The sequence below is a fragment of the Pogona vitticeps genome, chromosome 5 (assembly GCF_051106095.1).
Source record: "Pogona vitticeps strain Pit_001003342236 chromosome 5, PviZW2.1, whole genome shotgun sequence".
NCBI lineage: Eukaryota > Metazoa > Chordata > Lepidosauria > Squamata > Agamidae > Pogona > Pogona vitticeps.
The window spans coordinates 11,835,859-11,862,910 of record NC_135787.1 but is presented as its reverse complement, the minus strand read 5'-3'; the positions used below and the strand labels follow the sequence as shown (position 1 = coordinate 11,862,910).

The window sequence follows — 27,052 nt, the reverse complement described above, 5'->3', positions numbered from 1 at the left end:
GGCTAACTGGCATTACTGTATATGCACAGATCTGGATTCTGTATGGATTCAGTATGCGTACTCAGCAGCTGCATAGACACATCCTTCATCATTCCCTTTGGGGAGTTGCCATCCTCTTCACTGTATGGCAGTGGTCCCCAACCTTGGGCCTCCAGATGTTCTTTGACTACAACTCCCAGAAGCCTTCACCACCACCTCTGCTGGCCAGGATTTCTGGGAGTTGAAGTCCAAGAAGATCTGGAGGCCCAAGGTTGGGGACCACTGCTGTATGGGATGGGGAACACTGCAGCTAATTCTTACTGCACATGAGAAACTCCAAGCTGCTCGGCTTTTACACCTTTACCCAAATATGCACTGAATACTAAGAGAGGACATAGCTTGGTTTCCTGTAGGTGTTGAAGCCCAACTGCATTTTCTTGATTATAGCTGGGGTTTCATTCCACATGAGTAGGCTTAGAATTGCAGATGGGGTATGCTTGCAAACGTAGGCTCCGGTGATGTGTTAGTTCTCTGGATAAAGGCAGCAGGAATCCTACTCTTGGGATGCACAGATTCAATAACAAGAAGATTCAAAGCACATTCTCCCCCCCCCCCCTTTTTTTGTGCTACCCATCAAGGCATTTTATCCTTTCCTTTCTTTAAAACCACTTTCCCAGAGTCACTTTGCAAACACACAGCCCTGGGCACAAGGCATCAACAAGGGAGGGTTTACCTTTGTAGAAGGGAATATATCACATCTTCCTTTTTTGCCCACCAACTGCACGGCTTCTGCCATAATGTGGCATGAAGATGAAAAACCTTGTGGGTTTTTTTATTGTGTGTGTAGAGGGGAGGGGAACAGACTCACCAAAGACTTTCTGTATATATTAGAGGCTTAACATGGTGGTTCTTACCCCTTCTTGACAGCCTGTGTCTCCTGGCCCTAGCGTGAACTTTCCAGTAGCTCTCCCTAATTCCCCCTTCTTGGATTCTGAATCTTTAATGTGCAGATAAATAAATAAATAATCAGTCCACATTATCTGGAAGGAAAGTGGAAGGCTTGGGCTTTTGATTTTTAATGTACACTGAAGTGGCAGACTGAGCAATTCTCTTCCCGGTGGCTGGAATAGCAACCCAGATACAGCTTTTTGAAATTCAGCTCTACGGCAGCAGCCTCTTCATACTGTTTTATGTTTGGAAAAAGCTGGGTTAAATCTCTCAGAAGCCCCAGCCAGCAAATCTGCTGAGCGTTTTTGGGAACTTTACTGCGCTCTACTCACATTCCCCACCATATACAAAAATCCAACTGAATCCCAAGATAGATCATAGTCTTGGACGGCAAAGTTTGAAAACTCAACATTTAAACTGAGGGTAGGCAAGCTGCAGAGAGTTCGGGGGCCACACAAAATAGTAAGGCTCCGAATTATGCCCGTGTGGTGTACTTTTTTGAGTTTATTTGTCCTTCAGTTTGCTACCTTGTTGGGGACTAGTAACCATGGCTGAAATCCTGTTGCTTATCTCACTGGTTCTTAACCTTGGGTTACTCAGGATTTTGGACTGCAACTCCCAGAAGCCTTCACCACCAACTATGCTGGCTGGGGTTTCTGGGAGTTGCAGTTCAAAAACATCCGAGTAACAAAGGTTAAGAACCACTGGCTTAGCTTAATAAATCACACTAGAGTAGCCCCATTGAAACAATGAAACTTATGTAGGAGTTGACTCACCAAATCCTCACTGATTCAGTGGGCCTACTCTAGTGTGACTTAAGCAACAGGACTTCAGTCAATTAGCAGTACTTTGTATTAAAATATTACTCCCCCCCCAACTAAAAGACAAAAGATCAATGGTCTCTGTCTCATATAAATATATTTAATTTTCTAAAATTTCATCTATCAATTAGTGTTATTTAATTGCTTGACAATTCTTCAACACACCTATGCTTCAGTAAAGCATACTGAACATTCATTCCTGTAGGAATGTTTACAAACACCAAACACAGGCCATCAATTACTGCATGCGAGATGTAATGCTTTACTTGTGAAAATGATATTTCATCCAATATTTCATTCCTCACCCCCCATGCCTGATGAAGTGGACTTGTCCACAAAAGCTCACATTAAAATACAGAGTTAGTCTTTGTCAAGGAAAAATTACAGGCCTGAGCAGAATGGAGTGTATTAATGAGAAGCCATCATGATCAGGTGTGCTGAAGCTGAGTCAGGATGACTCAGAAGAGATGATGCAATACAGGGATGATGTAATGTGTAACATGATTGGTTATGTATATATATATGTGTGTGATTGTTCAGTTAGTTGTATCTTCTCCTGCATGAAGATCACATCTACACATTATGCTGCCAGACTGATGTAAATACACGTTGCTGAAGAAATGCTGCTGGACTGTGTGTGAATTATTCCTGGACTATCTGAACCGTTAATTACTCTGCTAAAACTGTGATTTCCGCCAAGAAAGCTGACAGTCTTTAAGGTGCCACATGTTTGTTTGCTTGTTTGTTTGTTTCTTTCTCTCTTTCTTTCTCTCTTTCTTTCTCTCTTTCTCTCTTTCTTTCTTTCTTTTTCTTTCTCTCTTTCTCTTTCTTTTTTTCTTTCTTTCTTTTTCTTTTGGAAAAACCATTGTAAGTCTTGGTCTTGAAGAGGCAGTGTTAGTTTTTCTCCTTGCTGCATCAGGTTCTAGAATGGATGCTGGCTGTCGAGTGACGTCTTTCAAGTGCATTAAGTATAATTCCCATTCATCCTTTGTGAAAAAAAAAAATTAACGTCTCTTCCAAAGCTCAACCTCTTAGGAGAAGCTCTAATCTTGTCCTGTAAGTCAGTTAAAAATAATTAGGCATCTTGAAAGGAAATAGATGGCGAAGCTGTTTCTCCTTATTCTTTTCTATCTGGCTTCAAAGTGTGATGGACTTGACAAAGAAGGATGAGTTGGATAATAGATAAGGCCTTCATTACAGCGTTATGCAGGAAGAAAGACTCCTAGCAACTTGGCTGCATTCTTTTCTAATGCTGGGTCCCTTCAAATGTATCTAGTGACTTCTTAAAAAATGAAATGAGAAGCGGTGATAATGATATTTTTGTGTCAGCTCAGTTGCAGCACTTTGCACATAGAGCTGATCTTTTATTTAATGACTAGAAATAATCTTCTAGAGTTTAGGAAAATTCCTTTTCTGGATCACCCAAGGCCACATTCATGAAGTTGTAGTTCCAAAAGGTAACTTTTTCTAAGCCCTGATTTAGAAAACGCACAGCACACTCCTGTAGATCTCTGCTCATGCAGGAGAAGGCGTGATGTTTCACAGGTGCATGCCTCTCTTCAGTTATTCATCGTTGAAGAAAGCCCGAGAAGAAACCCATCAATTCCAGAATTCCTTGATAAACAGTCAGAAAGTGACCTTGCTCAAAGGACAAGCCTAACCAGAGAACTGCAGTGCCAAAAACAGGTCACTGCCCCCCCATCTGTCAGCATTAGACCTGAGCAAAAGAGAGCAAACGTTGTTTCCCTGGAGGAATACCAAGCAATGTTTTTGTGGAGCATTTAATGGTCCCACATCCTATATCCACTCAGCAGCTGGAACCACTGACCTAGATGTGCTGAATGAACCGAACACTTCCACTGAGAGACATGGAAACGTTTACCTTTGCACAGGTTGAGCTCACCTTAATTCAGTACATGAAAACCTTCAAGCGAAGTTAATGCAGCTGTCAGAGCTGGGCATGATATACCCATCCTTTGCAAGTGAAGCATGGCCATGTGTTCCTTTCTCTGTAGGTGATGGTGCAACCGTAATAATAATAATAGGATCAAGTGCCATCAAGTCATTTCTGGGTTATGGCAACCCTTTCCAGGGTTTCCTAGGTAGAGAGGACTCAGAAGTAGTTTACCATCTGGCTTCTTCTGGGGGTGCTCTGGGACTGTGCAGCTTGCCCAAGGCCACACAGGCTGGCCCTGTAATTCATACATTAAAAAATAAATCAACCAGCCTCCAGGTATGTGACCCTAGGGTCCCCACAATACACATGTCAAGTTTCAAACGTCTAGGTTCATGATCTGGGAACTATAGTTCTGATAAGAGACAGATATGCCATTTTATCAATCAGTCAATCAATCAATCAATCACATTTCATTTTGCACAGGTTTATTCTATTCTGCTCTTGTTAGATTTATGTGTAATTGCTAGGGGAAGGACCAAGAAAGCTGACCGAAAAACAAAAAATTTTACCAATGTAGAAGTAGCTGCAAATGTGAAAGAGGTTCAAACTGGAAGACTTCCAGGGTTGTTTTGTAGGGTTTGTTTTTCTTGGTGGTGGTGGTGGTGGGCTTGGCATGATCCCAATGTTTTCCAGGAGTGGAAGACTGGTTGCCAGTTTGCACACACCATCTCAGATTCATCTACATTTTAAACCCTGCGGTTTGGTCTGGAGGATGAGAAATACATGCGCGTTGGATTATCCAAATGGTTTCTGTTTCCCCCCACTTAGCCAGATTCAAACTCTCCTCTCCTCTCTGCTTTTCTCCCTCTTGATCTTTCAGCACCGACCTAGAGGTGACAAGAGTGTATGGACTTTATTGGGAAACCAATTAAAGTCCCATCAATACCGGTTAGGCTCTTGCATTCTGGGATCTTAATTCAGTAGGACCTGCGGACTTTCATAATGTGACAAATGCTCTAAGTACTACAGGGTAACCAACAATCATTATTTTTCATCGATGAAACATATGCTGCTGCCAGTTGAAACCTGAGGACCTTTCTGTGAAAAGGCCACCTCCAGGGAACACTTAATCATTAAGCAAGTTCATTTCGGTCAAAGAATCATTTTGGCACATGGAACGAGCCTAGCATAATGTCTAAGAAAACAAGTTGCGAAGATGGAAAACACACACCAAATTTTGATTCTCCCATGCACTTATTACTACCGATGGAAGAATGTAACACTGTCATTTCTTACAATTTCTCATTTTGCACAACTAAAATTCAGTGAGTTCAAAACTTTGAGAATATTTTCTGGTCTTAAGTTGGGTTCCTCCCCAACTTCAATAATCTTTTTTTTTTTAAAATGTGCCTAAAAATTGCATGCATTTTGGCACACATTTCTCAGAATATAAGCCTTTTTTGCCTGGGATATTGCCCGTGTACACATTTCTTTGGAAGTGCATTTTCTAATACAATGTATTTTGAACACTATTTTGCTTCGTGGCATGATGGTTGAACTGCAGTACTGCAGTCAAAAACTCTGCTCACAAACTGCAAATGGATTCGGGTAGCTGGTTCAAGGTTGGCTCAGCCTTCCATCTTTCCAAGGTTGGTAAATTGAGTATCCAGTTCACTTGTAGGGCAGTGGTCCCCATCCTTGGGCCTCCAGATGTTGTTAGACTTCAACTCCCAGAAATCCTAGCCAGCAGAAGTGGTGGTGAAGGCTTCTGGGAGTTGTAGTCTAAAAACATCTGGAGGCCCAAGGTTGGGGAACACTGTTGTAGGGGGCAATGTGTAGCCTGCATAATTAACTTGTAAACAGCCCAGAGGGTGTTTTAAGCACTATGGAGCAGTATATAAGCTGCACACTTTGCTTTTATAGGCACAATTTTGGATGCATTTTAAAAAGCGGAGAACTCCTTTGCAAAATCCGGAGAAGTGTGTATCTTGAAGTATAAAAGAATGTTGGTTTGTACATTTTATGAAAACTGTAAAATTTCTCCTTTCTACTTGCTTCAGCTTCAGGATGGTCACTTTGGCTTAGTTCAAGTCTAACAGGAAATTATGGTTCCAGAGAAGCCGATCCAAGCTTCAGGCTTTTGAGTTCCCTTTCCCTTTATTTATTTATATTATTTTGGAGAGGAGAAGATTGAAGGGAGTTGACTCTACTTTTAAACAAACCTCAGCCCTCCATGATATGTGAACTTTGGAAACTGTGCTTTGTCTAAACGATGGCTAAAGAGAATAAGCTAGGCTCAAACTAGGATTCTCGTAGATCCTGGCTTGTTTTCAAGCCATCACACAGTGCATTTTTCTAAGTGGCTTTTAGGGGAAACTAAGTTTGTTTTCTTCTTCATGGATTGCTGCCTTGTCGTGGCGAAGGGGCTTGAGTAACTCAGAGAAGCTATGGGCTATGCCGTGCAGGGACACCCAAGACGGACAGGACATAGTGGAGAGTTCCGACTAAACGCAATCCACCTGGAGTAGGAAATGGCAAGCCACTCCAGTATCTTTGCCAAGAACGCCCCATGATCAGAAACAAAAGGCTAAAAGATATGACGCTGGAAGATGGGCCCCTCAGGTCGGAAGGCGTCCAACATGCTACTGAGGAAGAGTGGAGGACAAGTACAAGTAGCTCCAGAGCTAATGAAGTGGTTGGGCCAAAGCCGAAAGGACGCTCAGCTGTGGACGTGCCTGGAAGTGAAAGGAAAGTCCAATGCTGTAAAGAAAAATACTGCATAGGAACCTGGAATGTAAGATCTATGAACGTTGGGAAGCTGGAGGTGGTCAAACAGGAGATGGCAAGAATAAACATTGACATCCTGGGCATCAGTGAACTAAAATGGACAGGAATGGGCGAATTCAGCTCAGATGATTATCATATCTACTATTGTGGGCAAGAATCCCGTAGAAGGAATGGAGTAGCCCTCATAGTCAACAAAAGAGTGGGAAAAGCTGTAATGGGATACAATCTCAAAAATGATAGAATGATGTCAATACGAATCCAAGGCAGACCATTCAACATCACAATAATCCAAGTTTATGCACCAACCAGCATTGCTGAGGAGACTGAAATTGAACAATTCTATGAAGATTTACAACACCTTCTAGAACTGACACCAAAGAAAGATGTTCTTCTCATTCTAGGGGACTGGAATGCTAAAGTAGGGAGCCAAGAGATAAAAGGAACAACAGGGAAGTTTGGCCTTGGAGTTCAGAACGAAGCAGGACAAAGGCTAATAGAGTTTTGTCAAGAGAATAAGCTGGTCATCACAAACACTCTTTTCCAACAACACAAGAGGCGACTCTATACATGGAAATCACCAGATGGGCAATATCGAAATCAGATTGATTATATTCTCTGCAGCCAAAGATGGAGAAGCTCTATACAGTCAGCAAAAACAAGACCTGGAGCTGACTGCGGTTCTGATCATCAGCTTCTCATAGCAAAATTCAAGCTTAGACTGAAGAGATTAGGAAAAACCACTGGGCCACTCAGGTATAATCTAAACCAAATCCCTTATGAATACACAGTGGAAGTAAAGAACAGATTTAAGGAACTAGATTTGGTGGACAGAGTGCCTGAAGAACTTTGGATAGAGGCTCGTAACATTGTCCAGGAGGCAGCAACGAAAACCATCCCAAAGAAAAGGAAATGCAAGAAAGCAAAGTGGCTGTCCAACGAGGCCTTATTTATTTATATTTATTTATTTATTGGACTTATATACCGCCCCATAGCGCTACAAGCACTCTCCGGGCGGTTTACAATTTTAATTATAAAGGCTACACATTGCCCCCCCAGCAAGCTGGGTACTCATTTTACCGACCTCGGAAGGATGGAAGGCTGAGTCAACCTTGAGCCGGCTACCTGGGATTTGAACCCCAGGTCGTGAGCACAGTTTTAGCTGCAGTACAGCGTTTTAACCACTGCGCCACGAGGCTCTTAGAAATAGCAGAGAGGAGAAGGGAAGCAAAATGCAAGGGAGATAGGGAAAGTTACAGAAACTTGAATGCAGACTTCCAAAGAATAGCAAGGAGAGACAAGAGGGCCTTCTTAAATGAACAATGCAAAGAAATAGAGGAAGATAACAGAAAAGGAAAGACCAGAGATCTGTTCAGGAAAATTGGACATATTAGAGGAACATTTTGCGCAAAGATGAACATGATAAAAGACAAAAATGGAAGGGACCTAACAGAAGCAGAAGACTTCAAGAAGAGGTGGCAAGAATACACAGAGGAATTATATCAGAAAGATTTGGATATCCCGGACAACCCAGACAATGTAGTTGCTGACCTTGAGCCAGACATCCTGGAGAGCGAAGTCAAGTGGGCCTTAGAAAGCCTGGCTAACAACAAGGCCAGTGGAGGTGATGGTATTCCAGTTGAACTATTTAAAATCTTGAAAGATGATGCTGTTAAGGTGCTACATTCAATATGCCAGCAAGTTTGGAAAACTCAACAGTGGCCAGAGGATTGGAAAAGATCAGTCTACATCCCAATCCCAAAGAAAGGCAGTGCCAAAGAATGCTCCAACTACCGTACAATTGCACTCATTTCGCACGCTAGCAAGGTTATGCTCAAAATCCTCCAAGGTAGGCTTCAGCAGTATGTGGACCGAGAACTCCCAGAAGTACAAGCTGGATTCCGAAGAGGCAGAGGAACTCGAGACCAAATTGCTAACTTGCGCTGGATTATGGAGAAAGCCAGAGAGTTCCAGAAAAATATCTACTTCTGCTTCATTGACTATGCGAAAGCCTTTGACTGTGTGGACCACAGCAAACTATGGCAAGTTCTTAAAGAAATGGGAGTGCCTGACCACTTTATCTGTCTCCTGAGAAACCTATATGTGGGACAGGAAGCAACAGTTAGAACTGGTCATGGAACAACTGAGTGGTTCAAAATTGGGAAAGGAGTACGGCAAGGCTGTATATTGTCCCCCAGCTTGTTTAACTTATATGCAGAATACATCATGCGGAAGGCTGGACTGGAAGAAACCCAAGCCGGAATTAAGATTGCCGGAAGAAATATCAACAACCTCCGATACGCAGATGATACCACTCTGATGGCAGAAAGTGAGGAGGAATTAAAGAACCTTGTAATGAGAGTGAAAGAGGAGAGTGCAAAAAACGGTCTGAAACTCAACATCAAAAAAACTAAGATCATGGCCACTGGTCCCATCACCTCCTGGGAAATAGAAGGGGAAGATATGGAGGCAGTGTCAAATTTTATCTTCCTGGGCTCCATGATCACTGCAGATGGAGACAGCAGCCCTGAAATTAAAAGGCGCCTTCTTCTTGGGAGGAAAGCGATGACAAATCTTGACAGCATCTTGAAAAGCAGAGACATCACCTTGCCAACAAAAGTCCGAATAGTCAAAGCTATGGTTTTTCCTGTCGTGATGTATGGAAGTGAGAGCTGGACCATAAAGAAAGCTGACTGCCGAAGAATTGATGCCTTTGAATTGTGGTGCTGGAGGAGACTCTTGAGAATCCCCTGGACTGCAAGGAGAACAAACCTATCAGTTCTAAAGGAAATCAACCCTGAATGCTCACTTGAAGGACAGATTCTGAAGCTGAGGCTCCAGTACTTTGGCCATCTCATGAGAAGAAAAGAGTCCTTGGAAAAAACCTTGATGTTAGGAAGGTGTGATGGCAAGAGGAGAAGGGGACGACCGAGGATGAGATGGCTGGACAGTGTCTGCGAAGCAACCAACATGAACCTGACACAACTCCGGGAGGCAGTAGAAGACAGGAGGGCCTGGCGTGCTCTGGTCCATGGGGTCACGAAGAGTCGGACACGACTAAACGACTAAACACACACACAAGTTTGTTTTAAAATTAGATGCCAAATCTTAAAGGAAAGAGGAATGGTGGCAGGGGAGCATGCAAATTTGAGATTTTTTGCAGGCTTATTTCCAGGGTATGAAACCATGGTTGGCCATTATGTGGTGGTTATAGGGCTAGACTAGAGTTCAGGAGACCTCTTAACGTCTTATGCAGACTTATCCATCCTGAGTATGTGTCCACCTGCCTGTTTGCCTGTGCTAGCTCAGTAGCCAGCACCCAACACTGATAACTGAAGAATCATCTTGTCACCACTTAAAGTTCCCGAGTAGTTCTAGCAACTGCATCTGTTCATCAGCAATCAAGTTAAGCAACAAAATGGTCAATGGTTTCATTTGACAAACCACAACACTGTTGACGTAGCTCATTTTCCATGACTTCTTGCAACCTCTTGGTGGATCATCTTATGGTGGGGACACGCACGTCTCAGCCCACCACAGATTTCATCCCATCTGCAGCAGCTGTGCCCGGAGATCCTGTGAACTGTCCTCCTGTCTTTCTTTGTCTGCTCTGACTGAAGTTTTAATATGTGTTTTAAATAATTAAAATGACAACTCATTAGTTCAGCCCCAGCCTTTCTCTAGACGTGCCAAAGAAATTCATTAGTGTTAGCTGATGCTCAACTTGTTAACTCGGCCAGACATTTTCCGGTTCATGAGGTAGGGCTGAGAGGAGACCACAGGGAGAAAAGGAGCAGAGAAAGATGGCATTAATGGATAAGTTCACCATAAAAGTATTTTGCATTTATGGGTCCCACACATTGCAGACTGTGGTCTCCTCTCTGGAAGGCTTTCCATAAGCAGACAGCACTTAGGTTTTCTTCTTGATTTGTTGGTGCGTTGGCAAATGAAATAATTTTTTTTAAACCACAATTAGACCCCTCCCCCTTTGTGTATGTGTGTCCACTTGGTGGATCAGGACTTGAGGGCTTGAAAATGAGTTGCATCCTTGTTGAAGCTGAGTCTTGTAGAAATGTGGAATTCAAAAGGAGGCCAGTGATCATCTAGACCAGTGGTCCCCAACCTTGGGCCTCCAGATGTTCTTGGACTACAACTCCCAGAAGCCTTCACCACCATCTCTGCTGGCCAGGATTTCTGGGAGTTGAAGTCCAAGAACATCTGGAGGCCCAAGGTTGGGGATCACTGATCTACTGTAGACTAACCCACTTGCAATATAGTAAATCCATTTCTAAAGCATTCTGATGAAAAGCCATCCAAACTCTGTTTAAAAACTGCTAGTAGAGGAAAGTCTAGCTCATTCTGAGGCAATACATTCCACTGTCAACAGCTCTATCTGTCAGCAATTGCTTCCTGATACTTAGTCAGACTTTAAACCTGCCTTTCTTGTAATCAGAAACCACAAAACCACTGTCCTAAGCTCTGGAATACCAAGAGAGAAGCTTGTTCCACTTTCGGCATGATGGCAGCTCTTCAAATATTTGAATGTCACTCTTGTATTATCTTTTATTTCTCTCTTCTCCAAGGTGAATATATCCAGCACCCTCAAACTTTCCTCCTGAGTGACCCTATCACTCTTTTGCTTTGATCTCTTTTTGAGGAAGAAAGAAGAAGGAAAGAAGTAGATAGAGACGTCAGGGTGCAAGAGACAGAGAGAAAGAGGCGAGGGAGAAAGAAGAGGTTGATCAAGGCAAAGAAAACAGAATTCCTTTATCTTCTGTAGTTAAGGAGGAGACATTTTGAAAAGATGTGGCTTCTACATTCTCACACAACAGGAGGACTGTGTGGCAACTCTGATTTGACATTGTTATGTGCTCTCCCCCAAAATTTGGTCTGGAGAAAGGTGTGTGGAGTGGGGTTCTGGGTCAGGGTTAGCTCAATGTGTGTCCTTGCTCACACGTGTAAACTTGCAAGCCTATATCCTTAAAGCTGCAAGGTCTAGAAACTTGTTTCACTTCAAAAAGAAGACTGAGTTTTCACATAAAGCTGAATGCTCAGTGCCTTCCTATCCTGTAACAACACGGTTTACACACAGACTTCATTGAGCTTCAAATGTGCTCCTTTGGCATTAAATTTTAAACTACCCTGAACTGGAAAAATGAGGCATGCTAGAATTCTGAATTCAGGTATTTGCTTTTCTGTAAACAGACAGCTCAATTCTTTAATAAATAAAAACATTTTATGCAAAGAGGGCTCCTTATTTATTTATTGGTCTAGTTTCCACAACATTTTCTGTGGCTGTGAAATCCTCACAATAACTTTGGAATTTATCATCATTAGCATGCTCTTATCAATGCTCAACAGCACTTTGAGTGTCTCCAGACAAACCTAGAATTTGGGTATATCTGTGAATACAGTTTATTGTTCAGATAGAAATAAAGGGCCTAAGTAGATGGATCAGAACAAATAATCTAATTGTTGAGAAACTGCTCTTGATCTGGGGTCTGTTACGTTGTGTGCAGTACCCCTGATTGAAACAAAAGAATTATTAAGCATTAGTGGCTTAAGACATTTTGGTGGGTGCTCTTGTGGGACAGGTTAGGGTTGCCAGGTCTCAGGAGAATCATGTGGGCATTGCTCTTCTTTTCTGGGTAGCTGGGAAGTGGGAAAAAAAATTCAGACAATGGATGAGAATAATGCTTGCCTTTTGCATTTGAACTGGCTTTCAAGCCTGGGGGCTCATCTCCATCCATTTTTCAACTGTCACTGGGCTTGAATGGCTCAATGCAAAAGAATGTCTTTGTCCTCAATTTTAGTACCAAAAATCCAGGATTAAGGAAGAGGTGATGGGAGAGAGAGAAAGAGAGAGAGAGTCAGTGGGTGCGTGCACTTGGTCCTGTCGGGTCATTTCTAATAATCTGAGAATATTCTCAGGACTGCAGAGCTGGCAGGGATCCAATGAATTATGGAGTCCAGCCCCTGGCATGGAGGCACAGAGGGGAACCAAACTCCCAAACTTTGGCTTTGCACCCAGATGCCTAAACCACTGAGCTATCCAGCAGGTGCTTTTGGAGAAACAAAAAGGAGTGGAGCACCAGCATGGCTACTCATGGGACTTCTTGTATTACACAACAAATCTTGGCAGTAGCAAAGTAGAGCCTGCAAGGGAACTTCCTTATATTCTAGTAGTAAATATTCTACATGCTTCAACACAGTATAGGACCAAGTGATATTTCCCATATACATATACCATATTTTTCGCTCCATAAGACGCACCTTTCCATAAGACGCACCAATTTTTAGGAGAAGAAAACAGGAAAATATAATCTGTTTTCTTCGCTCCATAAGACACACAGACTTTCCACCCCCCTGTTTTGTGGGGAAAAAGTGTGTTATATGGTGCGAAAAATACGGTATGTGCTGTAGGTACCCCTAGCAGCAATGGCAAATCCATTGCTGAAAATGTTTTACTGCCGATCAAAACACCAAAACAGTTTTACCCTGGAGTTCATAAGCTTCCTCCAAAAGATCCATTGACTGAAATGCACCTGCTCTAACTGTGAGTTACTTTAGCATACGATGTCACAGTTCGAATAGGCCGATTTGAATCAATGAAACTTACAGAGGAGTCCATATACTAAATCCCCATTGATTCAACAGGTTTTCCTGAGTGCAATTTACTGTGCTCAGCAACAGGATTTTGCCTGATGGTCCTGCAAAGGGTTTCCTAATGTTGAAGTCATTTTGATTTCTTTTTCAAAAGGACACTTTCTCTACTTAACAAAACCATGGCTCATGATTGTCTTTTTATTTACTCCACAGTCCAGGACGCAGTCTCGTATTGGCCTGAAGCAGAACAACAAGCAGAAGGTAGGTCTGTCACTTGCTCCATAAGTCCTTGGTGTCTTGATTGCAAACATCTACATGTAGGGCTATTGTCAGTGAAGAGCAAATGGCAAATATTGTAATCGCAGCAATGGCAATCATCCTTCAAACAACTCATGTATTGGGATTTTAGTTCTTTGGAAGAGGTGGAGAGACAACTCCAGCTCTGTATCACTCTTATCATGGGAAAGCCTTTGTAGAAATCCCTCTGAGGACAAAATATATATCTAGTCCTAACATCACAACAAATGTTTTTTAAAATGCCTCGCTTTGATGGTGCTTGTCTGTTCCCGCATCAGAAACCAGTACAGTGGGTGGAAAGGCATCTCACTTCATCGAGAATGCCCTGGCCCAATTGCATCTTAAAGATTATGAACCTAAAAGGGGTGTGGCCTAAGGAGAAGGGAGTTCAGCATAGCTGATTGGTTTTATCTCTATTATACCGGTATTATATTTTATAATATTTGTTGTTATGTGCTATCGGATCACCTCCGAGTTATGACGACCCTATGAGTGAGCGATCTTCAAAATAAGGTCCTGTTTCCAATTCAACTCTTGTAAACCCAATCCTGTAGCTTCCTTTAGAGAGTTAAGTCCATCTTATATTTGATCTTCCTCTTTTCCTGCCACTTGCAACTTTTCCTAGCATTATTGTCTTTTCCAGAGGACCCTGCCTTCTCATGATGTTCCCAAAGGAGGACAGCCTTAGTTTCAACATGTTTGCCTCCAGAGATAGCTCAGGCTTGATTTGATCTAGGACCCACTTATTCATCTTTCTGGCAAGTCCAGGGTATCTGCAAAGCTCTCCCCCAGCACCACATTTCAAATGAATCTCACTCCCCACCATCAGCTTTCTTTCCTGTTGGCTTTCACACCTATTCATGGCGACTGGGAATACAACACTGTGGATGATCTTGGTCTGAATAGGTGATGCTAGGCATTCTAGTAACATCAGAGGTAGCTGTAGTTACTCCTCAGCAGAGAATTTCCCTATCTTTATCTTCCAGGCCAGCTCCAGCAAATCAATTTTACACAGAGCAACCCTGTCATTTCTATTGCACTTAACGCCGACATTCACACCAGTTATTTTGCGGAGCAGAAGTTGAGCTTTCTAATTTCACGACTGCTTTTGGCACTGCATTCCTGTGGTGGGGATGTTTTATTCATAAGTACGGTGAAAATCGAGCTGGTGTCCCACAAAAGGCAGCCCTGATGTTCTGAATTGATTCTAAATGGATAATCGTATGGCAGAGCTGTGTTCAGGCTTTAAGCAGAACAAGACTTTGTAACTTGAGGGAATGTGAGAAAGTAATTTGCACAGGACTAAATGAGAGAAGAAAGGACGGTATTAACCTGAGTGGGGTCATGATTTGGGGAAGATCACAGAAATTGTTCTGCAACAGCAAAATTCTGCTAAAAGAGGCTTTGGGTTTTATTGAACCATTTCCAGAGAGGCCGTTCAGATTTACTGCAGGAGAAGCAACAAGCAATCTGAAGAATGGCTCATGGATAAGGCTATGGTGTGGCACCTCGACCAAAATCCTAACTCAAAAAGAATTTTATGATCACTTAGCCATTATTGGGTATACAAAAATGGCTAGGAGAATGCATGTAGGCCACATGCTCTATGTCTTCTGCCTGCAGCTGAATTACAATTACTGTATTGGATTTATGCTGTTCAGCTATTTCTAAATTGGCATAGACCCATATCAATTCAACTATGCAAATCTTATGCAAGTCTGTGCCATCTTTTTAGCTGATACATCTCTTTTGGCAATGCAAAATTGGTCTCACCCGTAAGGGAGCTTGATTCTTTTCTTATCACCAACTCTTTCTCCATCAAACCCCTCACTTGATGTTTCCAGGCTTGTTCCTCAGTTCTCCATGTAGTTCTGAGAAAAGCTAAGAATCCAGCTAATGAAAGAAAGGTTACAAGGCAGAATTTCAGTCTGGATTAATGATTAAACATAACTGCCTCTGAATTCCATCCCACAACTTCAGTTTTAGCATTTGGAGGCAAAGAAGAGGTTGGAACAGGTCTGTCGGTCCTTGACTGAAAAGCACACATTTCTAGACAGTATGCGGTGGTGGTTCTAGAGATCTGGAGACTAACTGTAAAATCAGGATCAGGTATTTGCCTTCTATGTTTGACCAAATATTAAGTCACATCTGGATGTGTCCATGAATTGATACATCTGTCAGAAATGCGACTGAACAAATGATTCTATCATTTCATGTTGTGCATTCATTTTTCCAAAATGCTGAAAGGATAATGTATTTGGAGGGGGGATGTGAACAGGGGCAGAGATGCCATTGAGCGGCTTATGCATGTACGGTGGTGCCCTGCTTAATGGGCGCCCTATTTAATGATGAAATCGCATAGTGATGAAGATTTTGCGATCGCAAAAGCGATTGCATCGCAATGTTTTAAATGGGGAAAAATCGCTTTGCGATGATTGGTATCCTGTTCCGCTTACCGATCATCGCAAAGCGATGATTTTTTTAACAGCTGATCGGTGGTTCCAAAATGGCTGCCGGGTAAAAAAATGGCCGCCCGCTGTTTTCTGGGACGGATTCCTTGCTTACTGGGGAGCGAAAATGGCCGCCGTGTGGAGACTTTTCGCCTAAAGGTGAGGGGTTTCAATGCATTCCTATGGGCTTTTTAATATCGCATAGCGACGAAATCGCTTTGCAGTGATTTTTGCTGCACCGATTATCGTCGCTATGTGAGGCACCACTGTATATGCATCTGTTTATCCTTTTGTTTCTTTATTATAGCAATAATTTGAAACAATTTAGTTTTGGATGACAAGCCTGAGGACTTTAGACTAGGGCAGTCCAAAAGAGTGAGTTTTCAAAATTCTGATTTTAACATTGCCTGTTAGTTTTGAAATGGGAGTTGTACCTCTAGTACGACGATTATGACAGCTTTCATTGCTTATGTGTGGAATCAGCAACATACTTTACATCCTTGTTATAAGAGATTGTTTGCATAGTAATAAGAGTCCCTTCATTAAGATGCATAGAACTGAAAACTGTATTACCCTCACGTCTGATTTTACTTATTAGCTTGAGTTAAGTTTTAATTGTTTCTTGTTTCCCGTATTTACTAACTGAAGAGATGTTCCCGAACTATGTGATTATCAGAATACACAAATAGATGCTTGAAGTCACACGAGCTGGGCCTCTGACACTTAAAGGAGACACACAGGGAAAGAAACAAGCACTACGGATGCAGAAAGACTGTCATCCATGAACCTTGGCGCCGGTTGCAAATCAGTAGTGAAATATGTTGTTATGTCCTGTGAACTTTGTCCCAAATTAAGGTACCTCCAAGAGGATTTTCAAGATATATAAGATATATGCCGTTGCCACACAGAGATGAATTTCTATGGCCAAGTAGGTCTTCCGAGTCCTAGTCCAATGCTCTCTTACCGCACATTTGCTCTCTGAGATGGATAAAGGTGCAGTGGATTTAATGATAGCTTATGGACAAAAATCAAACTTTCTTCTCCTTGAGTGTTGCCTGCCCCAGGTTTGTGTCTCCACACCTGGAGACCCAGAGAGTCCAGCTGGCACAATGAGACTCAACCACGTGACTCGCACTAGTATCAGAAAGGTAAAGATTTTGGCCAAGAGCCTTTTGGGAAATACCACATTACCTCAGGGTGCCATTTTGACAACATGCCAGCCACAACTTGGGCACAACTTGTGCATGTATTTGGTGGTGTGGCCAATTGCTAATCTCAACCCGAATCCCAACAACTCAGCCTCAGTTGGTTTCATGTCAGCTTTTCCAGTCAGCCTTCCGCTAACTAGGATTCCACGTTAACCGTTAACCACACCACTTATTTGAGCCCAATTTATCTTACAGGATTGTTTTTGGCCTAAAACGGGGAGAGGAGAATCATGTCAAGCCATTCTGTACATTGCCATGTGTGTGTAAATAAAGAAAGAATGGCATGTTGCCCTGCCCGTGGGCTTCTAGTGATGCTGGGGAAAAAAATCCTGTATAGATTTACAAAAACACCACAAGAATTAATTAATTAATTAAAATATTTTTGCCCTGCCTTTCTCCTTAAAAATGGCCCAAGGCTGTTTTCATCATTAAAAAGACAATCTTTAAAAGCTAAAACAGTAATCATCATAATGATCTCAGACCTGCAGGGCTGGAAGGGACCGTATAGATTACTGAGTCCAGCCACTGTCCAGGAGGCCCAGCGGGGAATCAAACCCCCAACCTCTGACTCCGCAGCCAAAGATCTAAACCACTAAGCTATCCACGTACAAATATTTAAAAAGAATTAAACAAAAATTATTATAGTAAAAAAAAAAACAACAGCAAATGACATCAATACTAAACTGAAATGGATCTGGGCTATCCGTTTTATTCCTTTTCTTTATTTTGTAATCCTTTTATTCCAACTCATCAGTCCCTGAAGGTGTCCAATTTAATCTGTGTTTGTAATAGGATTTGCCATTTGGATTTGTCATTCAAATGGGGTGTTTGGTTTAAGTGGTTTTGCGAAAGCGGTTTTGTTTTTCACAGTTGTTTTCTTTTTCGGCAGGCAGATCGCCAGTTATCCGTTAAGAGCAATTTCGGGGGTGTTTAGGCATGTCCGATTAGAATGACACGCTGCGTTCCCTTTCCAAGGAAAGCTAGTAATGTCTCTGGTGGTATTGATTGGTGGGAATCCCGTTTGCTATTACCATCTGCACTGTTACCTTGGCCTTCAAACTCAGCATTAGCACCACGGGCATAAATCTATGCAGAAAAAACATCTCTGATAAATCAATGGCAAAACAATTACATATCCCCTTCTACTTTACCCTGCAATGCTACATTAAGTGGCTTGTGGGAAATTACGCGCAGCTGAAAAACACAGCAGTGGATGGCTCTTCTTTTCCAGTGTTCCATTCCAGGACACACTTCTGCATTTTCTGCTTATACGACAAAAACTGTCTGTAGGATTAGTATAATATAATCAATACATACTATAAGCTACAGTGGACCCTCGACTTACAGACGGCTCGACTTACAGACTTTTTGAGTTACAGACTTCTCTGGCTGCAAAATTTAGATTCGACTTGCAGCCAGAGAATCGACTTACAGACCAGAAAAAAACCAAAATGGAATAAAAATAGAATAAAAACCACTGGTTATGGGATTAATCGGTTTTCAGTGCATTGTAGGTCAATGGAGATTCAACTTACAGACTTTTTGACTTGCAGCCACCATTCCAATACGGATTAATTCCTTAAGTAGAGGGTCCACTGTACACTGGAGAGATACTGTTTTTTGACTACAACTCCCAGAATTCCCAAGGACCCCATATACTGAACCCACAAATCTGCACACTTTTAATCTATTCTGGCCAACTGGACAAAATCCTGTTGATGTTTTCTGGGTGCGAAAGGACCCTTTGTGTGATTGATCTCAGAACCAGTGTGGTAGAGGGACGGGAAGGGGAGCCTACTGTAAAGTGGGGGAAAAGCTTTATATAATCACACATGTTTAAAGGAATCTGGTCTCAGTGCCCCAAAGCAACTGCCAGGTATTTCCCACTTGTGAGTCTGTTTTGCATCATTGAGCTACACAGTGTCAGGAGCTAGGCAAGCTACTGTCAGCAGTTTATACAAGATGACAATTACATCAGCACACAATTATCTGATGTTGAAACTTCTGTGAGATGAACATGCATGTCTGGACAATTCATTCATACTGATGATAATGTGGTAAAACATCTGAGCAATCCATGGAAGTATCACAGACCGTGTGCTTCTTACGTTGTCTCTAGAATCAATATTTCTTATATTAGCTTACATGCACCAATGCAAATTTAGCAATAGTTTATCTAGTTTAAATAGCAATTCAACATGTCTCACCCTGAGGCATGACTGGGGGGACGACTCTATGCCTACTTAGTCTAACAGTGACCCCCCCTCCCTTCTTAGGGCTCTTCAGTTTTCAAACACAGCTAGACCAGGCTCCCCATCAAATAGAGTACTGCCCGCTTTAAACCCCTGCAGAATAAATGCCAAAAATGTATTACTAATTGTGTTAAAGTAATCAGGAAAATACTGTGTTGTTAATACATCATGTTTTAGATATGGGTGCAGGATTAGGTGGTCCAGAACTGGGGGGAGATCAACCCAAAATTCAAGGGGGGGCACCTCTGTCCCATACATGAGCTACCCATGTATGCAGACAATCTTTTTGATTCTGTATACAGAATGACCAACATGAAGAAGGCCTATCCTGGGGAGAAGACACATTTTTGAGCCTTTAATGGTTAAAAAAAAGGAGACGAATAAATCTGATTAACTGGCATACATATGATTAATGGCCATAAAAATCCACAAGGTTGTTCTTCTGAACACTACTGAAATGAAAGAAATATCCAGAAAAATACTGCAGGGGTCTGGGTGGGCACTTCTTTTTGATTTTCTGTCTATGTCCTCAATATTTCCTAGTCTGGTTCCAGATATTCTGAGATTGATTTTTAGTTGAAGATGGGATTTTAGAGTTTGGATTCCCAGTCTGAAAGCCAGACTGCCTTTTGAACTCTTCACTGAATAAATACTGCTCTGCAACTAAGCGGGGCTATTAGATGTGTTTAGCATTAAATGAAGTAGTAAGTGGACGCAATCTTTTTGATGGTTCACATTTTCATCCATCTGCTTTCCCTATAATTATCTGAGAGTTTTCCAAATGTTCATTAATTAAATGGAAGGCAGATGATAATCATTACAGTGGTGCCTTGCAGAACGACGTTAATTCATTCCAGCGAAATCGCTGTAGAACGAAAACGTCGTAAAGCAAAATTAAAAAGCCCATAGAAACGCATTAAAACCCGTTTAATGTGTTTTGATGGGCTGGAAACTCACCGTCCAGCAAAGATCATCCATAGGGCGGCCATTTTCGCTGCCTGTGCAGCGAGGAATTCGTCCCAGAAAACAGCGGGGGGTCATTTTGTTTACCCAGCGGCCATTTTGAAACCACTGATCAGCTGTCCGAAAATCATCGTTTTGCGAAGAATCGGTTCCCGAAGCAGGGAACCAATCATCGCAAAGCAAAATTCCCCCATAGGAAACATCATAAAGCGATCGCAAAAGCGATGGCAAAAAGTTCGTCATAATGCGGTTTCATCGTTAAACGGAGCAATCGTAAAGCGAGGCACCACTGTATTCATTATTGTTCATTGGGATTGGACACTGCCTACGGAAGATGATAGACTAGTTGATTCCAGATCATCCAGGTGTGGTAGGAGATCTGGGAAGGAAATTGGTGACCCGTGACAACTGTGTCTAGTCAGAGTGAGACCAAGATTCTTTTCCACTGCAGGTCACATTCCCTTAACTCTTTCGGTGGTTGTCTGTCTGGGGCATTCACCCCCAGGCTCTCTCTTTCTCTCTCTTTCTGTACTCCCCACCCATAAATATGTGGAGAGAAGAACTCAGAGGTCAAAATGAACCACTTGAACAGACCATATGTATCCCTCTCCTTTCATACCTCCACCATTTTGTCTTCTCCCACCCATGCATACCTTCTTTGATAGAGATCTGAATTATTGACCACACAGTGCTTTTCTTCCTTTCCTACAACCCCATCCATTTTAGTGTTTCTCCCATTGCCTACCCAACAGGCAAACGCTACATGGCCACACAAACATGAATCAGGAAGAACCGTTCAGCCTAAAACTGGACAATTGCAATAGGCTGATAAGAACACCACGTGAGTCATACTAAATCAGACCAAAGGTCTCTCTCTAGGCCACCAACCCTTTCTCACAACAGCAACCAGTTGCCTACGAGCTGCCCACAAGGAGCGCACCAGCCCTCTGCTCTGTGTATTCCCTAGTAATCAATATCCCAAGGCATACTAATGCCGGTCCTGGAGGGAGCGACTATCCAGCTAGACTAGCAGTCACCAATCACCATGTCCCCACGAATTAGTCCAATCTTCTTTACTTCTTATACACTTGTTTACTTCTTGTAAATCTCATTTCTTGTAGCAGGGAACTCCACTATGCCTTACATATAGAAATATTTCCTTCTGTCTATCTTGAATCTCTGATTATTCAACTTGAGCAGAAGAACCCATAAGAATTCAGAATATTTGGGTTTTTCTTGTTGCTCTTCTTCTTTTTCAACTCCTCCTCCTCCTTCTCCTTCTTCCCCATTGAACCCAAACCCCTGCTCAGTGGTTCAAGCAACAAAATATAGGAAGAGGTGATCTCAGAAATATTTAGGTGCTTTTTTACGTGTCTCAGTAGCTTTCTCGTTCACTGGAAGTACAGTATTTAGTCTGAGTAGGAGCTGAGTCTGAGGCTTCCGTCACAAAAATGTAGCCTGCAGTACAGTGCATGGGTATGACTGGTTATAGGTCTCCACTACCCAAATTTCCTTTACCTTTGAGTCAGGCTTTTTAATGTTAGCTCTTCCGGTTCTGCTGTGTTGTATAGCTTCCTAGTGTTTGGTACTCTGGGAGAATAGAAACTGAGATGAATGTCGGCGTAAAAATTCCAGTAGAATATTGGATACCTCTGATATGCTTACGAGCTTTAAGAATACAAGGATTGCCTTATTGGGTCAGGCAATCCTTAGAGCCAAGATCTGTTTAATCCTCGTATTCTGTTTCAACAAAGGCAGTCTGTGTGTTTATCTGCAAGTCATTAAGGGATGAAACACCAAGTGGCGTATATGCTTCAGTAAACAAGCCGAAAGCAAAAATATCTTTCTACATGACTTTTGACATCTGCTCTGATTATATGCTAATGGAAGATTTTGTTCCCAGAAATGTGAGAGCCAGTATGATATAGCAGTTACACCTGCCTTCCTCAAGTTGGTGGCCTCTGGAGGCGTGGGACAGAGCTGTAACTAGCTATTTTGGTGTCCGATGCTTTGCTGGCCTAGTGGTTAGGCTCGAGGGATATGAGATTGGCACCTTGGGGGAGAGGGAGGCAGTATGGGGAGGAACATCTGGGGCTGAGCATGCAACAGCTATATTGGTTGCAGACCGATCCCACCTGTTTGGCAGGAGGCAGTACATCTGGCACATTCACTTCATTCAATCAAGCAGCGTATACCAATGGGTGAGTTCAGCAGCATACCGTATTTTTCGCTCCATAAGACGCACCTCCAAATAAGACACACCTCATTTTTAGGAGAGGAAAACCGGAAAAAATATTCTGGCAAATTCATAAGGCAGTAGCAATAGATAGACTTTGTCACATCAATTACCTCAAACTTCTTGCAGTGTACAACACAGTGAGAGCTTTTGAACAATTTGTAGTTGGCAAAGTTATTCCAATAGCCACAGACAACAACACTACAATGCTTTATATCAACCACCAAGGAGGAACAAAATCCATGTCTTTCTTGCTACTAACAGTACAGTTTTGGGACTGGTGTATTCTCAAGCATGTCATTTCACAAGTCATACATGTACCAGAAGTGGAGAATCATGAAGCAGACTTCTACAGCAGGATGACACACAATGAGTGGGAATTACAGTACCATCTCAAGTTTTAACACTTATAATGAATTGTTATTGCACTGAAAGAGATGAATAAACAGATTGTTGCTGGGTAGTCAATAAGAGCTATGATGAAGAAATCACCACCAGCACAGGTGTAAGCAAACAGCAAAGAATGCCTCACTTCCACTCCCCCCCTTCCTCCCTTCCTTCCTTACAGCAATAAAGTTTTTTCTCTCTCCATCATTCAGTTCTTTACTTTGCAGCATGTCCACAGAAAGTGTGCTTACTTTTATCAGCTTTTTGCAGCTGATCCTCCTGTTTCCTCCACTCTCTAATCATTTTTTCAGATGAGGAGGCCCAAAATGTCTCTGCACTGTTCACTGTTTCCATACTCCTTAGCATATTTTACTACCTCTAGTTTAAAAGGAATGCTATATGCTAGCCTTTTCTGTTTTGCACTGGTAGAATGAGTTCCCATACTCTGCAAGAAAAATGTGCCCCTTATTCATCACGACATATACTGCCTGCTTCCTTTTACAAATATAATCTCAAAGCAGCACAGAATCATAGAATAATGGAGTTGGAAGGGGCCTATAAGGCCATCAATTCCAACCCCTGGTTCAATGCAGGAATCCAAATCAGAGCAGACCTGACAGATGGTTGTCCAATTTTAGAGACTACAATAGGATAAAATACAGTAGCTGGGAATCACAATGAAAAGATAAAATCTACCAGCAATATTGTAGAACAACGATTAAGAAAAACCAATAAAAACAGGGGGAGCGACACCATGCAGCTTTTGTTAACACAAAAATACTACTAAAATTTCTATTTCCAGTTGTGTGTGTGTACATGTGAAATGCTATTTATGAAATGTTGGGTTCTTAAACCAATTTTCAAGATTTCAAAGCCTTACTTGAACATATTCAGATCTGTGATTCAGATCTGCCCTCTGCAATTCAAATTGCCTTGCTCCATAAAAACTGGACTCAGCTAACGTGGCAAGCTAATACACCAAATAAAACCTGTAGCCCTAGTGGTAATATATGAAGGAAAGGAGTGTTAGGTCCCTTTTTGGTTTCCCTTTTGAACTTTATTCTGCATGTGCTCAACAATACACATTAGCCTCCCCCCCCGGTCCCTTAATGTTTTAAATATCTGCAAAATTACTCCTATTTAAGCCTAATTTATGATGAAGTGATGCAGCTTCCTGCAAAGCTCTGAACTACAGAGAGCTATTCTAGCAGGCTCTCAGTAGTAACTTTATCTTCCCCTCACCATTCTCAGGCCTGTTTAAGTTACTGCCAATTTTAGAAGCTTTTGTTTCTGTCCTCTCTCCCTCTCCCTCTCTCTCTCTGCTTCTCAAAATGTCTGGCTAGTCACATGGTCTAACTTCTCTGCAGAAGGTGAAGGGAAAGAGACTCCTCCTTCCTGCTTTGCTTCTCCAATAGAGAAGCCTACTGGGTGATGCAAGCAGGCAGATATGCTAATATCTGTGCACTGGAGGATTGTGGGAGGAACATCTAGCCCCTGATGGGGGTCCTGTGGGGCACCCCAAAACACTGAGTAGCTCTCCTGGCCTCTTTCAGGACTGGGGCTGTGCAGCACTGTTCTGATCAGGAGGTACAGCCGGCGGTCACCATGCCTTTGGGGGATAGTGCACACAAAGGGCCAGGAGGCTTAGGGGCCATTCAAACTAGTGGTTGGGAGCTCAATTCCCCACTGTGTCTTTAGGGAGAAGAGCCAACCTGTGTGACCTTGAGCCAGCTGCACAGTCCATGGATGCCCTTAGAAGAAGGGAATGGGAAACCACTTCTTAGCAGTCTATTCTGAGAAAATTCTTAAAAAAGGGGGCACTGGAAGTCAGCATCAACTTGATGGTACATAATTATTTATTATTATTATGTGACAAAATATAGAAAAAACCTTTAATTTTCTTTGTTCCAGAATTCCACGTTCAGTACTTTGGCCAATGAGAAATCCCTGTTTGACTACAAATGGGTAAGTGAAATGTTTTCCCTGCTTCAGAATTGCATCTTCCAATAATAAGAGGATGTTGCTGAGCCTTTGGGAAAGGAGACTAGACTCAAGGCTTCGTGGCTTCTATAATTAAATAAGAGACTAGAAAGCATTGGAAATTTAATAGAGAGCGATGCAAACAGAGGTGACCCCTTGTTCAACTGGCCATTGCTCTGTCATTGAGCAGTTTGTTCTGAATTTTCCTCTACTGGACTACAGCTCCCAGAATCCCCTGCCCGCATGGCCAAATTGACTTGGGATTCTGAGACTTGTCATCCAAAAATGTTTCCAGGCTTGGATGAAGACCTTCCCGGTTTCTGTTTCATGTGAGTGGCACCAAAGTGTTGGATGGAAAATACAATTGATATTTCCATACAGTTAAGTTTAATATTCATGCCACCGATGTAGTTTGGATAACACCCTCCTAGGATTTTATTTCTACTTTAGAGAACAATAACAGCAGCAGAGAGAGGATAGAAACGGAATGCTTTTATGAGTTACATTTGAATGGGAATTATACCGCTCACTGGAAAGGAAGCATTTGGCAGAAATGGAAGATCAATAGGATGCCAGCCGTGATTTTTCCACTGTGCATTAATTGCAAATAAGGCAGGTAAATGCAGTACTGGAACAGCACATTACAGCCACTGAACCAGACCTGCTACCATATTCTCTTCTTGTACCTTCCGGGCTTGTTTTATACCTGTCTCTGGATACCACCTAGGACAGAGTGAGGCTAATGTACTACTTATCTCTAGGATAGTACAAGAAATATAATATATTCCAGCTCGGGTTGTGATTCTGCACAGCAGCCCTTGCAAAATATTTTCCTAGAATCTCCATAAAATATTCATGGCTCTTTTATGTGTTTGAAGAAAACCTTGGGCAGCCTTGCTGTCTCTCTCATTCACTTGTCCTCCAGTCTAGCGGGATATCAGGGACACAGGTGTTTACGCCAGCGCACCCAGTGTGAGCTTGCTACCCTGCAGAGCGGAAGGTTTGTTTTTAATTTCTGCAGATAATATTTCTCTTGCCCAGACAGGGCAATCGACACATGGGAAAAAGAGATTATTAGAATTGCACAGGGCATAATGGAACAAGGAAAGCTTTAGATCGCTCATCTGTTCACTGCGAGTGTTTCTTTTTCGGGTCAGATTTATCCCCCAAACAATAATGTTAATGGCTGAAGCTCTGCTTAGTATTCTGCTCTAGCGCTTGATCTTTGACTGGACGAGGCAGACAAGTTTCAATTCTGAATTCTGAGAGTGTGCGGCTTAGGAGCGTCCTTTAGTGAGATGAATCCAGTGGCAAGCGGCTGTATGTTTATTTAACTGGATGATGCAGCTGTGTATGGTGATTTTTATGATAATCGAGAAGGGTTGTAAAGGTCTGACACATACCCACATGTCTTTCATACCTGTGTTTCAATTGTGTGTGTGGCTATATCTGTGTAGCTGGCTGGGTAACTGAGTGGTTTAGGTGTCTGGCTGTAGAGCCGAAATTGGGAGTTTGATTCCCTATTGTGTCTCCTGTGGGAAGAGCCAGCCGGTGTGGCCTTGGGCAAGCTGTACAGGCCCAGAATTCCCCCAGAAGAAGGGAATGGTAAACTACTTCTGAGTACTCTCTACCTAGAAAATCTTGAAAAAGGTCACCAGAAGTCAGAATGGCACAAAATTATTAATTAGCTGGCTGGATAGCTCAGTGATTTAGGTCTCTGGCTGCAGATCCAGAGGTTGGAAATTCCATTCCTTGCTGTGCTTCTTGGGAGAAGAGCCAGCCCTGTGTAGCCTTGGGCAAGCTGCACAGGGCACCCCCCAGAAAAAGGAAATGGCAAACAACTTCTGTGCAAATTCTCTACCTAGAAAATTGTGGAAAGGTTCCCCCATAAGTCAGAACTGACCTGATGACATACAATTATTAATATACCTATGCACCTGACAAAGGCTCATAGCTTGTCCCCCACTTGTATTAGTGCTTCGTTAAAAAGTAATCCTGTTTCATGTGGCATCAGAAGGAAACATCGTCGATTGCACAAAAGAAGCCAACACAGAGGGAAAGCTAAATAGGTAGACATCCTGATGTGTTTTGGATGAGTACACTGTTAAGACAGAGCTTTAAGAGGATTTTGGTTTTAATTGGTTCCTCAATTAAGTTGCTTTCTGCAAGGGCCCCAGATTCTACTTCTTTCAATTATTAGACTGGGGTGGAAAATGTCCAAAAATCCATGGAACTGTAGGTAGA

At 42.3% G+C, this 27,052-nt stretch overlaps 1 protein-coding gene across 2 annotated transcripts in view; it reads left to right on the top strand.

Moving 5' to 3' along the window:
- Nucleotides 1-27,052, top strand: part of RASGEF1B (RasGEF domain family member 1B) — a 228,488-nt gene that overhangs the window by 16,661 nt on the left and 184,775 nt on the right. For both annotated transcript variants that reach the window (XM_020803180.3, XM_020803181.3), the window contains exons 2-3: nt 13,249-13,296; nt 24,740-24,793. In XM_020803180.3, the coding sequence (XP_020658839.1) occupies nt 13,249-13,296; nt 24,740-24,793 (102 nt within the window). The remainder of the gene's footprint in view (nt 1-13,248; nt 13,297-24,739; nt 24,794-27,052) is intronic.